Raw genomic sequence first — 13,814 nt, 5'->3', positions numbered from 1 at the left:
GGAGTAGGCAGAGAGAGACATTTTAAAGACAAGGAACAGTATCAACAGTGGCACTGATGCCTGAAAAAGCATTGTTCTGCTCCCTTGAGCACTGCTTTTTGGCAGTTTTGTACACACACCATAGCATACACTGGCATTTTGTAACTTGTTCCCCAAAGAAATGGGAGCCAATGCTTGAAGTAGTTGGAGAAGGATTGCAGCTCTGTGTGATCTGCTGTAGGATAAAAACCCACCCATCACTGGACTGGAGCTTGCTTACAAGCAAGCATAGGAGGTGGAGGTGTCCCTTTATTTATTATTAGGAGCAGTCACAGAATGCCAAGGTATGGTATATCACCACAAAAATATTGGAAATTCAATCTAAGAATGATGGAGGTAAAGTAAAGGGAAGAGAGCTAACATGTGCTGATATATATGTATCATGTGCTGATATATATGATATAAATTGTCTGGCAATTTACATATTTATCTCATTTAATGGTGAGTTGTATGCATACACATTACATCATGTGTTTTAATTTACAGAGTGCTTTCATATCCATGATTTCCTTTAATCTTCATGCGAATCCTATGAGCATGGGTAAGGCAATTGTGATCAGCCCCTTTGTTCAGACACTGAAGGTATTTTATGAGGCAGAAAGTATAGACTGGTAATAATCCACACTTGTCTTATCTTATGGGGGACCAACATTCTCTTTAAAGCCAACAGAACCAGCCACTGTTCCAATTCCCTTGGAACATTTTTTGTCATATATTTACAGCTCCCTGTGCCCAAGAGAATGGTGCATCTGTCTGATGGAGACGCCTGACTGCATTCTTTCCCAGATATTAATATAGGTGGTACTTTAGTAGCATAACCAATGACATGAAGAACTTGATTTGGAAGAGAACAGATGGCAGCATCTTTCTTGGGCTAATTTTAGGATCCTGAAACAGTTCCTTTCTCACACAAACCATCAGCAGAATGAAAATAAGATAGCTATGTCACATGGAAAAGAGAAAAAATGTGGTGTAGTGTGAGGCGAAGACAACAAAACAGAGACTTCAGTTCTTCTCCCAGATCTGACCCTTTTCATAGAATACAAGGGTCACTTCAACCTCTTTTCAACATAATGAATGCTGAATACCAGTGTGAGGGTATCTAAGAAGAAATGAGTGAGGAAAGCTCATTCTAGTCACATGCATTGAAAAACTAAGGTTGCATCATGTAATAGCTAAATTTATACACATAAGAATGCAGGACCTAGGTTCTAACATCTTTTCTTAGAAGATAAGAAAGCTGAGGCTAATTGACCATTTTACTTGGTAGGTCAGAAGCAGTTTGAATTTCAAAGCCTCAGAGTCCTGGTCCATTTACTTGTCTGATGAAAAGACCTTTCTTTGAAAATAAGACATAAAGTACCAGATAGGAATTATGAGAGGTGGAGAAAGTGTCCCCCAAACAGAAATAATGCCTGACATATATAAGATGATCATCCAAGGATTTAGAACAAATGAAAAGTAGTTTTAAAAAAAACAAAAACCTACCTGTTTTCCATCCAGAGTGTAGAGTTTTTTGACAACCCCGGTCTCAAGTTTGATGGCTTCAGTGATATCAGTGAGGACTTGCTCAAAAGAGTGGGCTGTCTTCTTGTTCAGGAGCACACGCACAGCCTTCCGAGGCTTCACCCCACTGCGGATGATAGTCACCAGCTTGGGGCGCACAAAGTCTTTGTTCTCCCTGGCCTGGGCACTGTTGCTGCTAGCCAGGGACTGGGGGGCTTTCATATTGGCAGATGTCTTCACATTGACAGACCAGTTGGGATTGACATTCTTGGTGTACTCCACCTTTTTAAAGAAGTTGTCTGAGGAACAAACATAGCTTTCCCCTAAGGGAAGAAATAAGTGGTGATTAGTTTAATAGCAGGTATATGGGCTATTCTAACCAAACTAATGCACACTAATCTTGGAGTACGACTTTTGGAGAAATGGTGATAATAACCAACCTTACGTACAATTCCTAGGGCTCTCTAACAACTTGACTCATTCAAATTCAAGAGCAAGTAATCAGAAAAACATTCTTCATTACAATGGCATACCTAGTAGAAAAATCCTATAAAATTGAGTCCCCAGGACAACGAACACACCTAAGCATAATCTAACAATTAGGGTTCTTAAACTTGATACAGTTTTATTAGAATTGAAATGTTTATGTTCTTATCCTGGATGTTTGTTAACATCTAGGAGCATTACTAGAGTGTTTCCCACATGTCTATCTTCCCTAATGTTCCTATCCTGTTTCTGGACTCATAGCCATGCTCCCTTGTTGTATTATAAACCAAGGAGAACTTTCAAAGTTAATACATTTGTATTCCAAAGTCAAGTGACCCAAGTAACCCTGCATATTGGATATATAGTATATACTTTCCAAGAAGCCACATTGTCCTTTGCACAGAGCACATGGCTAAGCAGCGGAAAACTGAAATGGGAAATATGTCTGTGTTGAATGTATATATGTGTGCATAATTGTGTCCTCTACTGCTCATCACCAGACCCAGCTGAAGAAACTGTCTGAATAACAACCTGTACACACACACACACACACACACACACACACACACACACACACACACACACATATACACACACACAACATTCCTTGTGTCTGCAAGTCATAGCTCTTGCTTGAGAAATACTCTTCCTTGTTTCCACTACCCACCCCTCATCTTTCTTTCTTCCCAAATGCTGCACTGTGTATTCAGGGCTGTCTTCACCAGTGCTCACCCTTGGCTGTTGCATGTAATAAGGTGAAGATGTGAGAATATATTATACAGCCTGATTTATGGATTGGAAGGATTTAGAGTAATTTTCACATGTACCTTGGGCTAAAGGAAATGACTAATACAGTGGAAGAAATGCAGGGGCCAGAGGCAAAAGGAGGGGATTATACACTCGGAACTAGAAGCTGGAAAAAAGAAGAGAGGTAGACTCAGCCTGGGGGAGAGAGTATTGGAAAAGGTTGAATTTATTAAATAAAACACATTTGCCTCAAGGTATACAGAAGTTCATCCAGATGTCAAGCTGCAGAAAATCAGTGTGATTTAATCAGGCTTAACCTATCAGTAATAACTATAAATAAATAATAAATAAACAAACAAACAAACCAGCTCTAGCCAGTGCAAGGAAAGCATTAAACACAATTATACTCTGATGGCTCTTCCTTTGGTCTCAGCAGGAGAAGCATGCAGAGACATTCAGAAACACCAGGCTGATAATTCACTCCCTTTGCAAATATTGATTGCTTTGCTGTAGCATCAAATTCTTTAAGTCATGTTAACTAATAAATTTCTCAGTTAATGCTGAGACAAGATTCAGTCAGAATCTCTAGGGGACCTTTGAGGACATTTATGGGGATGTGTGGAGGGGGAGAATGAGTGGCTTCCAACACAACTCTGAATCCCAGAAGCTGCTAGTGTTCTCTCTTGCTTTGTATTCAAGCATGGACATCCTGTTGTGCACATGCACACATGATAGGGTGTTCAAAGACCTCAGCAAAAAGAAACCCTAATTTCTCTGGCTCCCTTGTTAGCTAATCCAAACCAACCCAAGTTATAGTCTAGGGTCTCATATATTTACAGCGAATATCACCCACACCCTAGAAAGAGCCTTTTGCCTTAGCACTTCACCAATTTCACGGGCACCTTCCAAGAGGCCACTGCCTTTACGTCAGATGTTTTCCATAACTTGTCATATACTTTAAAACTCTGTTAGACAACTGGTGGTGTAGAAATGTGTGATGCTATATATTTGTGATTTCACTCATCTACAGTCTCTTCTGGAGAGTCAGCTGTGTAGCCCTATTAGGACTCTGGACTTTTTTTTTGCTCCCATCTCTTAAACCTCTTAAGCCTCTGAACTATGAGTATGATTAAGCATCCCCAGATGCAAATGAACATGATGGCAGAGAGCTATAGTATCATATGGCACCGAAGAACCTTCCAGAGGGTCCAGCCCTCAGCCAAATCTACATTAAGCACCTTCCAAAGTATATTTCAGTCTCTCCACTCTCTCTCCTTTGGCCCCAATCTGGAGTAATGGAAAAAGAGCAGCTGATGTGACGTCAATCAGAATGGGGTTCCCAGTACTTCCTAGTTGTATGTTGTTGGGCAAGTTACCTAGCCTCCCTTGGCTTCAGTTATTTGTAGGCAAAGTGGGGATGAAAATAACAATCCCTATCTCTTAAGGTTGTTTTGAGGCACAAATCAGACGATGTATGTAAAGTGCTGAGCTCAGAGCCTGGCACATAGTAAGCACTTGATAAATTGTAGCTATCCTAGTGACATCTTAAGCCTTTCCAGTCCTAAAGTTCTATAAGGAAGAATTGTCTTCTTTTTTCCATCCCAAATAAGCTTTAGGAGACAAAGTTGTTATGGTAATTAAATGTCAAAGAAATAGGTGCACACCACTGAGGACTCTCCAATTCTACTACTGGAAAGACATCAAATGTGCTATTTCTCTAGACCAAGGCTTTCTTGTTCTGATTTTGCAAATATCTGCAACATCTGCTGCCAGAGCTTGGTGTTTCCTGCACATCCAGTTGCCTGGCACTCAGAGTTGGGTGAGGTGTATTGCATCTTTACACAGCTGGGTTCCCATTCTGCCACAGCTTCTAAAGGCCGTTTCCCACCCATTGGGAACCTAAAAGGAAAGCTAGTTTCAGAGATCCAAGCAAGGTGACAATTTGCTGGAAGTGACAAAGTGCTTCAGTGTGAGGGGTTAAGGAAATGAAATCATGGAAGTACAGCTGAAAAGGCAGGAAGGGAACAAGCTGTGGGCTCAATATGATCTAATGTCTACCTCCCTTCACTTTTAAGAGGGCTCCATTTTCAAAAACATTAAACGTTTATACTTTCTCAGTGCAAAAACACTTCTGCCTGGGCTTTTTCCTTTTTTTCTGGGGCTTCATTACTCAAGAAGAAACATATTAAATGGTACTTTATTGTATTATCATACCTATTAACGAGGCATCTCTCCAAGGTATCTTAAAATTCTCCTCTTTGGCAATATGCTTGCTTTAATAGTCAGAGGATAAATTAGTGAGAAGGTATTTTCATCTCATTGGAACAAATGAGCTATGGCAAAACAAAAACTGAATCATAGCTAGGGTCAATATACAGCTCAGATTTTCTAAAAAGACTGTCTCAATTGTAAATATTCTGTCCCGTTGTCTGCATAATAACGATCAAAATATATACCCCTAAGGTTGCTCTGGATACACACACACAAGAAATTGAGGAAAGATTTGAACAGGATATGTGAGGGGAGGAGAAAGATTCAACAATGAAGACTAAGCAAGACAAAAGAAAAAGTCACTCATGGATCTCATTCACTGGGAATACAGCTAATAAGGGCCATGTTCTATATGACTGCTAAGACCAAGGATCTGTGGGAAAGCTGGTATCAGTAACCTGACTTTGGTCCCAAATTTTCCCCTTGCTACTTTCAGTATCTAATAGATACACAGTAGACTGGAGCATTAGACAAAGGAGTGCCAAAGGCCAGAATGATTATTAAACGATTGCTTTTTTAAATTTCATTTTAGGTTATATATTTAATAATGTGGCCATTTGGATATACAATATGTTCTATGTTCCACTATTCCTTTAATGTACAAAGCAAAAAACAAAAACAAGGATTTCTGCATTCCTAGGAACTCTCACCACTGTAGTTAGCTGAGGGGAGATCATCAAGATCACCTAATCCAGTATTTCCCAAGCCTAAGTGCTCATAAGAATTACCTGAGGAGATTTGCAAGAACATATATTCTGGAGCCCTAGCCCTGGGGCTTCTAATTCAATAGATCTAGGGTGTGGTCCAGAAATTCATATTTTTCTAAAGCTCTAAAAGATTCTTAAAGGCAGGCAGATATGGGAACCACTGGCTATTCCAACCCTTCACTAGCATCATCATCATCATCATTACTATTTTTACATCATTAACAAAGCTACAGGTTATTGTACCTATAGTTTTACCTCGTCAATGTGTTTCCATATCCATTATCTAATTTTATTCTCACAACCACCATAATAAAGAAGGTAGGTGTTACTAGTTTCATTTTACAGATAAGTATATTACAATAGATACACAAAATGTGCTCTATACATACATGGAATATTATTCCTCAATAAAAAATGAAGTAATGATACATAGTATAATATGGATAAACATTGTCAACATTTTTCTAAATGAAAGAAGCCAGTCACAAAAAGTACATAGTGTATGATTCAATTTATATAAAATGTCCAGAATCAGAAAATCTATAGAGACATAAAGTAGATTCATTGTTGCTTAGGGCTAGAGAGAATAAGGGAGATAGTAAGTGGCAACTAACTGCTACAGGGTTTCTTTTCAGGGTGATGAAAATGGTCAAAAATTAGATTTCATAACGATGGTTGCACCACTTGGTAAATTTTCTAAAAATTGTCAAATTGCAGACATATATGGGTGAATTTTATAGTATACAAATTATACCTTAATAAAGTTGTTTTCTTAAGACAACTTGTTTTAAAAAGAGAGAACATTAGTCATAGTGATGATAAGGACAAACCTATGGTCATATAGCTAACCTCTATAAAGCAGGATGACTCAGATAGTAATTGCTACCTTTTATTGAGTGCTACTGTGTGCCAGGCAGAATATGAAACCCTTAATATCCATTGTCTTACTTAATTCTCAAAGCAGTTATTCCCACTTTGCAGATGAAAAATTGAGGCTCAGGCAGTCAAAATGGTTTCCCCAAGGTCACACAAACTAGCAGTAGACAGATCTTGGATTTGAAGCAAGTCTGATTCCAAAGACTTCTTTTCCCATAATTACCTTCTGCCTCTAAGACTACAACTCAATGCCCCTGATTTTTCACCCAAGGATCTCTCTAAACATTTTCAATTTGAACTCTCATGGAAAGCAATGTGTATGATTTTTTAAAACCTTTCATTCAACATATTCCAAACGACCAAAGTGAGAGACTTCTGCCCTCTATTCCTAGATGAGGTAGTTCCAAAGGACAAAAAGGGAGGGAAAAGACCCCTTTTCTTTATTCTCCTCATGCCAATGCCCTTTTTTATCTTGCTCTATGGTAGTGGGAAAACCGGTCACATTTCTCACCACTATCCCAGAGATACCTCAGAATTTCCTTGACTAAGTCAGCAGTACTCAGGAGTCTGGGGGTCACTGAGGGCCACTGCAGCTTGTGGTTGTAGATGACATGAATAAATGTAACTCAGTCATATTCACACTTTACATAATATGGTAATTCACCAGGAAGCATTATCACTGAACCCAGGAGTGGTAAATGAGAGGAGTCCAATCTAGCAAGACTCAAAAAGATTGAGAGAAAAGGAAGCTACAGTCTTCAAAATTACGTTTATTACCTATATTGAACTGAGATTATTATAACACACACACACAAATCCAGGAGGCAGGAATCAATACCAAGGGCTTATACTTGAGCAACACATGTTATAAAATAGATTTTGGGCTGAAACCTGTGCATGGCAACTTATATCAAACACAAGAACATCCAAATGCTTACTCTGAATACAACGTCACTTGGCTCAGAAGTCTGCAGTATTGTCTATTGTGGTCTTTCAAAGATAGCAGCTAGTGAAAATGAGGATATATTGGGTGATTTGGGTTGCTTTATTTGTGAAAATTATTACAGAAAAAAAACTAAAGTTCAACTGAGATGTGTATTTTATGGTGACAAAAGACACACTTTATTGATTACTCTGTTGGACAGCTCCCTCAATCTAGTTTGAAGCCCTTCATCCAGTTTGCCCTGGCTTTCCTTTATTTTAAGATATACGCTAGGATGGCCAATCCTTCAACGTTCAGGGAAAGCCTAGGATTAACCTCTGCCTGGACATCCAGCACATGATCAAATAACCTAAGTCTCCTCATCATTGTTTCCCAAGGTCAGTTATGTAGAAAAACCTTGGACTTGAACACTGAGACCTAGATCCAGTAACCATATGGACACTGTTATAAGTAACTGACCCCAAATCACTTGAACTGACTTGAGAAACAGCAGCTGCTTGCAAGAATGTGGTATTGTACAAGGGAAACCCTCATGCTCCTTTGTCTAGGAACACAGGAAACCTAGAAGCAGTGAAGTGGAGGTGGGGCACTCTCACACCAAGTCATTGAACGTGCTGTTTCTGCTTCCTTGTTGGCTGTTTCATAACTGATTTCCCTAGAGATCTGCCTGCTCTAAAGACACCTTTGCACAAGGAATGGAAGGAGTGAGGAGCAAAGGCTGGAGAGTAGGAGAGAGGTTGGTCAGGGGCATTTTCATTATCACCACTTCTTGAGGCTGTCCTTTAAAGCATTGTGTTCAGGTAAAACTGATCACGTTATATCAATTTAAAAGTGGGGATAGGGAGGCATCATTAATATAATTTATTTGATAAAGTAAAATATAAGAACACACCTCAAGATCTATTTTCTAAATGACTACCAAAAAAAGACTTCATGAATGAGCAAGTTTTGGTAAGAGCTCGGCCTCTGTTTTTGGTGGGTACACAGGTTGTCAGGATTTTCAGAAATCTAGTCATAAAATTCAATTGCAAAACCAAAATGTAGAGAGGATTTAAAAGGATTTAGGTACAGTTAGTCAGTTCCTATTCTAATAGGAATAGTGTTTATTTAAATACCAGGAATACCTACAGCTTTCTTTGATATTTCTCTCAGTGACCTCAGCTTTAGGGACACACCCTGAAGTGGGTTTTTTAGAAGCAACAGCTGAGCAATGACCACTTACCTAAAAGTATAATCCTTTGTGAACATATTCAAGAAGTCCTACTTTTAGGATGCATATTTCCATGAGTTGCAATTCACAAATAGTCTTTTAGCAGTTCAAAGGACATTTGGGTATATTTTCTTTCTGTTAACCCAATCAAACTTCTTTCCTCATTTAACACCCTTAATGATTTCATTGTCTGCCTTGATAGTGCTACTTAGATTTAATTATTAAGGTCTAGAGTAAATGACACAGTTCAGATTTTCTTTTGTAAATCCTCATGGTAAGCACAATGCATTATCACCACCATCTATACTTCAACCCCAGCAGAGACTGAAGGGCATGAAGGGTAATGGCTAATGTCTCTGCTGATGCCTATAGAATCAGAAGCCTGAGCATCAACCTGGTGTTTGACAAATGTATTTTCAATGAAATCCAAAAAATGTAACCATTACCAATGATGCCACCTCCCACCAAAGGCCACCACCCACTCCTTGAATTACCTTCCTCCAGTTCATCCATGCTTCCAATTTTCCTGGATCCATCAATGGTGTAAATGTAACGCACTCCCTGAGGCAGGTTGATGTTGTCAGACAGAGATCGAGTCAGGTCAGCCAGCAAGGCATCAAAGCTGCGAAAACGGTCAGAGGACACAGCGTACACAATCCCCTTGAAGTAGCGGTCCCCATTGCGGTAGAAACGTACCTTCTTGGCTTTCTTCTCATTGCTCAGTGCCTGCAAGGTTCTGGTTCGGTAGAAGCTACAATGGGCGCTGTGCGTGGGGCTAGGCAGCCCATTCATCCGTGAGCCTCGCATGTTCCTGGATGTCTTATCTCTTTCGTCAAAATGTCCAAAATCAAGTTCCATATTTTGGTGGAACCTCAAATACCTGAGTGTTGGAGAAAAGGGTCAGGGTAAAAAGAGGCAAAAAAAAAAAAAAAAAAAAAGAGAGACAAAAAAAAAAGCAGTGAGGAGAAAAAGAATCAACTATTAGCCAGATCCAGATCTGCAATCTGCTGCTTGTGAAAAGAACTGGTTGAAAAAGCCCGTGACCCATCTGCTGCTTGCCCCTGAGCTGCAGGAATATTGATCTTAATAGAGAAGAAGGAGGGGCTAAAGGAGTGCTGGTGGTTGTGGGGGTTGGGGTGAGAGATAGAGAGAGGCAGTTTTGGCACTGTTCCAAGCAGAGGAGTAGGAGGGATTTTGAAATAGCTTAAAATCCTGGGACCTACTGACACTGGCTCCTATCAAATTGTAACTTCAGGCTAAATACATTAAAACTGGCATCTGTTTCCTCACACATGCTCACATGACTAACAGTTGTAAATGAATCCATAGCCTAACAAAATTCCCCTTGAAGAGAACAGAAAGAGATAGCCAAGGTTAGCATCTCCAGCTTAGGAAGCAATTTTTGCATCTCAGTAAAATGACTACAAAGGGGAGTGTTTTAATTTTATTCCTCTCTTTCCTGCTCTAATGTGTGCATACCCTCCCTCCAGAATAAACTATGATTCTCCTCTAAAGGGACAGCCTCCAGGGAATAGCCAGTGTCTTTGTGCTATTCATCAAGCCCTTTCCCCACCAAGCTGGTATAGCTACACAAAATTCATAAGAAATAAGCTGGGGAAAAAAGATTAGAAAAATCAGTTACTTGACAAGTTATTAGCTCTGCTTCCATTTGGTCACAAATCCTTTTCTATTTTTATTTAGATGCTTTATCCCCCTTCCCACCTATGCAGCCCCACCTCTTAATAGAATAATTTAATTGTTTAAAAGACTCCCAAATGGGTCCCTGAACAGCATATGGGGTCTTTAGAAGCAAGCACATCTTTCATTGTTCAGTAATTCTACCCTGATTGAAGGGGCATTTTGCCTTCGCAGCAGGCAATTCACCCCAAATGTGTCTATTGCCCAGGTGTGTTACAAGAGGGAAAAGATGGTCATCTGTCAGATTTGCTTTACCCCCTTCTGTTGGGAAAAAAAAAAAAAGAAAGAAAAGAAAAGAAAACCAAAACATGAAACCAAATACAACAGAAGTCTCAAAAGCTAGCAAAGGTAGTGACAGCTTAGGAAACAAACTATTAACATGCATCTCACAGATGGGGATAAAAGGACTCACAAAGCAAGCGGGGCTCAGCTGCTATACACTGCCACATTGAAATATTTGCAAGGGACCAGAAGGACAGGAGATAAAGGAGGACTGGTGCCTAGTAGGTTTGCCAGACTCGGTCCCCTTTTTCTTCCAATGTCACCATGACCTGCGCTGAGCTCAGCATTGTCTCTGTCAGACAACCTGCAGTGGTAAGAGACCCCACCTCCTCAATACAAGCAGCAAGCATTTCCCCAGGCATGCTAGTAAGCTTGGCTTTGCTCTAGTGTCAGGGGTGGTATTATTCTAAATCAACATCATGATGAAAACAAAGGAACATCAAACTCACTTTTTCAAAGGAAAATTCCAGGTGAGGCTTAGGAAAAAAAATCCACAAATAAGGCAGGTAAAGCAGGGAGAAAAGGGGCAAGGAGAGAGAGAGCGAGGGAAGGAGAGAGGGAGGGAGGGGGGAGAGAGGGAGAGAGGGGGAGAGAGGGAAAGAGGGAAAGAGAGAGAGAGAGAGAGAGAGAGAGAGAGAGAGAGAGAGAGAGAGAGAGGACGAGAGAGAGAGAGGACTTTGCCTTGTGCGTTTCCCGTTTGACATCTGTTACATTCTTCCTGAAAATAACTTGAAAGCCCCACTCACCGGTTTTCTGCTGGTTGGGTGGAGATGCTGAGAGAAAGAAAACCAATCTCTCTATGCCTTTGTTGTCTGAGCTCCAAGCAAGAAATTCCTGCCAGGGTGGATAGATGCCTTCTAGGTCCTAGTGCCTTGTCCAGCTTTTCCCCTATACTCAGGCTTAGTGAATCCCCTCAACCTCCTATAATTAATTGCTTGTTGTTGTTGTTTTCAATTCACAGACTGCATTAACAGCTAGAAAGGTTTCATTTATAACCAACAGGAAATTTCAGGGTAGCAAAAAGATTGCACAGGCAAGTTTAGAATGCTCTAATAAGCAATGTGCTAGCCTTTTCTTTTACAGAATTGGTAATTTCACTTAGCCAAAACCTTGACTTAATCTGCCTGGTGGCTGGACTCAGTCAAACCAGGCTTCTTAGAAATTGTTGCTCTCTTCTTTTCACCTTCTTGAGAGAAAACAATAAAATCAGCAAGTTCTTTAGGGAATTTTAATCCACTCATCCAACAACTGAGTATTTTTTAAATGAGGACCATGGAGTACACTAAGAAGGAGTAGGAAACAGAAAAGGGAAAAGAGTTCCAGAATTTCATGGAGGATGCAGTTGAAAAAGGAGTACAAAAACCTTTTAGCTTTGTGTAGTAATTTGGTTAATGGGATCTCCGAAATTTACCTTTGAGAGTTTGAAAGTTGAAATCCAACCCAGAGACATTTCTTTGTAAACTGAGTCTGATTGCTACAAGATAAATGTTAACAGCTTTCTCCTCAAACTCCCTATTTGTTACTAATTGGCTTCTTTATATCAGATATGTTAGAAAGAGCAAGGAAGCATCCAAATTGAATTCATAAAATCTAGCCAAAATATAAGAATAAAGAAGAGAAAGGTGAGAGACATGAGTGGGGTGGGCTACCATTTTCACAACTGAGGTTATATGCATTAATATTTAACAACCTTGAACTACCATGGTTCTATTTTTACTTGGCTTCCAGGAAGTTCAGACATATACCATGCTCATTAATTATCTTATATCTGATTCCAAGTATAAATAGCCACGTGTGTGTGTGTGTGTGTGTGTATGGCTGTTAATGATTTACACTTAAGGACTTTCCGTGCATGTGTTTTACTGTAAGCTGCCTCTAAGTGGGATAAAAATAATATAATTTTTTTTTCTCTGGAAGGTGTTGGCTCAGCAAAGCCTAAACTATCTATGTTAGCTGGGTGGTCAGCCTCAAATGTGCAACCTGTATAGTCAAGTCTCCTGGTTTCTAAATAAGTTCCTGAGGGAACGACATATGTCTCTCTTGTTCTTCTCCATTTGTTTCTGCCTTACATTTTGGCCACCTCTTGAAAAACCAGGGTTATTCAGGTCAGGTACACAGAAAGACCAAGGAATGGGAGCAGGGAAATATGGAAAGTCCAACCAATGGCTGCAACTTCCTTGTACAGCAAGGCCAGTGTCTTAATTTTTTTTTCTTGCACATCATAAGCATTCTGTGAATATAAGCAATTGATTTTGTATCAAAATTAAAAGAAATTTTATTTCCAGGGAAGATATAAAAATAGATAGAATTTTAAAACTTAAAAATAAAGGATTTAGAATAAACTTTGGAGGAAATTTTCTCATAAGATTTGCAACATTACAATGGAAGCTGCAAAATGCTTCTATGAGACCGTCTAGTATAGATGACTCTGCTTTACACACACCAGAGAACAGAGAGGTGAACAAAATCAATGTTTCCCAGTGTGAGGTATGTAGATGTTAATAGGTATTCTTTAAAAACAGGGAAAAAAAGGTTCTGTGTTTCAAAAGCCTTTCAAAAGTGATGGGCTACACAAAACCAGTTTTCTTTATCATAAAATTTCTCAGGGCCTTTAATATACTTAAAATATGGCACAAGTCTCCATAAAGACAACTTAGTATAAAGAGCTTACCCTTTTTTTTAAAGCTCAGAACCTACCCACCCCCAGCCCCAAGCATTTCATGGACTAATGTTCTGTGGGAAAAACTTTTGCAAAAACTGGACTAGATCATTTCACAAGCATATTTTTTTCTCAAAGAACTCTCAGCTACTCACCAAGTCATTTTCTCTCATGTCTTCAGAGAAGGATCACTAGTAAAAGAGAAGGTCTCAGGCATGAGTCCAGGGGGAAAGTACTTCTTTGTATATGGAAGTCAATGTTGAAGATCAAGGGAATATTATGGTCAAGGGTTCAATGATTGAAGGAAAAGTGCAAAAACCCCACTGTGGGAAACGCAGCAGTAAGATCTTTTGAGTAATTACCATGTGCCCAGTACCACAGACAAAACGC

General features: G+C 39.6%; 1 protein-coding gene across 8 annotated transcripts in view; it reads right to left on the bottom strand.

The window, feature by feature from the left end:
• Window positions 1-13,814, bottom strand: part of DCX (doublecortin) — a 325,574-nt gene that overhangs the window by 109,867 nt on the left and 201,893 nt on the right. For 5 of the 8 annotated variants that reach the window (XM_087813334.1, XM_016198126.2, XM_016198141.2 and 2 more), the window contains 2 exons: window positions 9,280-9,665; window positions 1,528-1,868 (listed from right to left, as the gene is read on the bottom strand). In XM_087813334.1, coding sequence (XP_087669460.1) covers window positions 1,528-1,868; window positions 9,280-9,643 — 705 coding nt within the window. In that variant the 5' untranslated portion in view covers window positions 9,644-9,665. Of the gene's footprint in view, window positions 1-1,527; window positions 1,869-9,279; window positions 9,666-11,214; window positions 11,305-11,511; window positions 11,594-13,814 lie in introns of those variants that run through there. The other 3 variants (XM_016198119.2, XM_087813337.1, XM_087813336.1) reach the window with 3 other exon arrangements.

Source organism: Miniopterus natalensis, chromosome X (genome assembly GCF_054644295.1).
Source record: "Miniopterus natalensis isolate mMinNat1 chromosome X, mMinNat1.hap1, whole genome shotgun sequence".
Lineage (NCBI taxonomy): Eukaryota > Metazoa > Chordata > Mammalia > Chiroptera > Miniopteridae > Miniopterus > Miniopterus natalensis.
The sequence above is the reverse complement of the archived record's forward strand: the minus strand, read 5'-3'. Positions and strand labels throughout refer to the sequence as shown.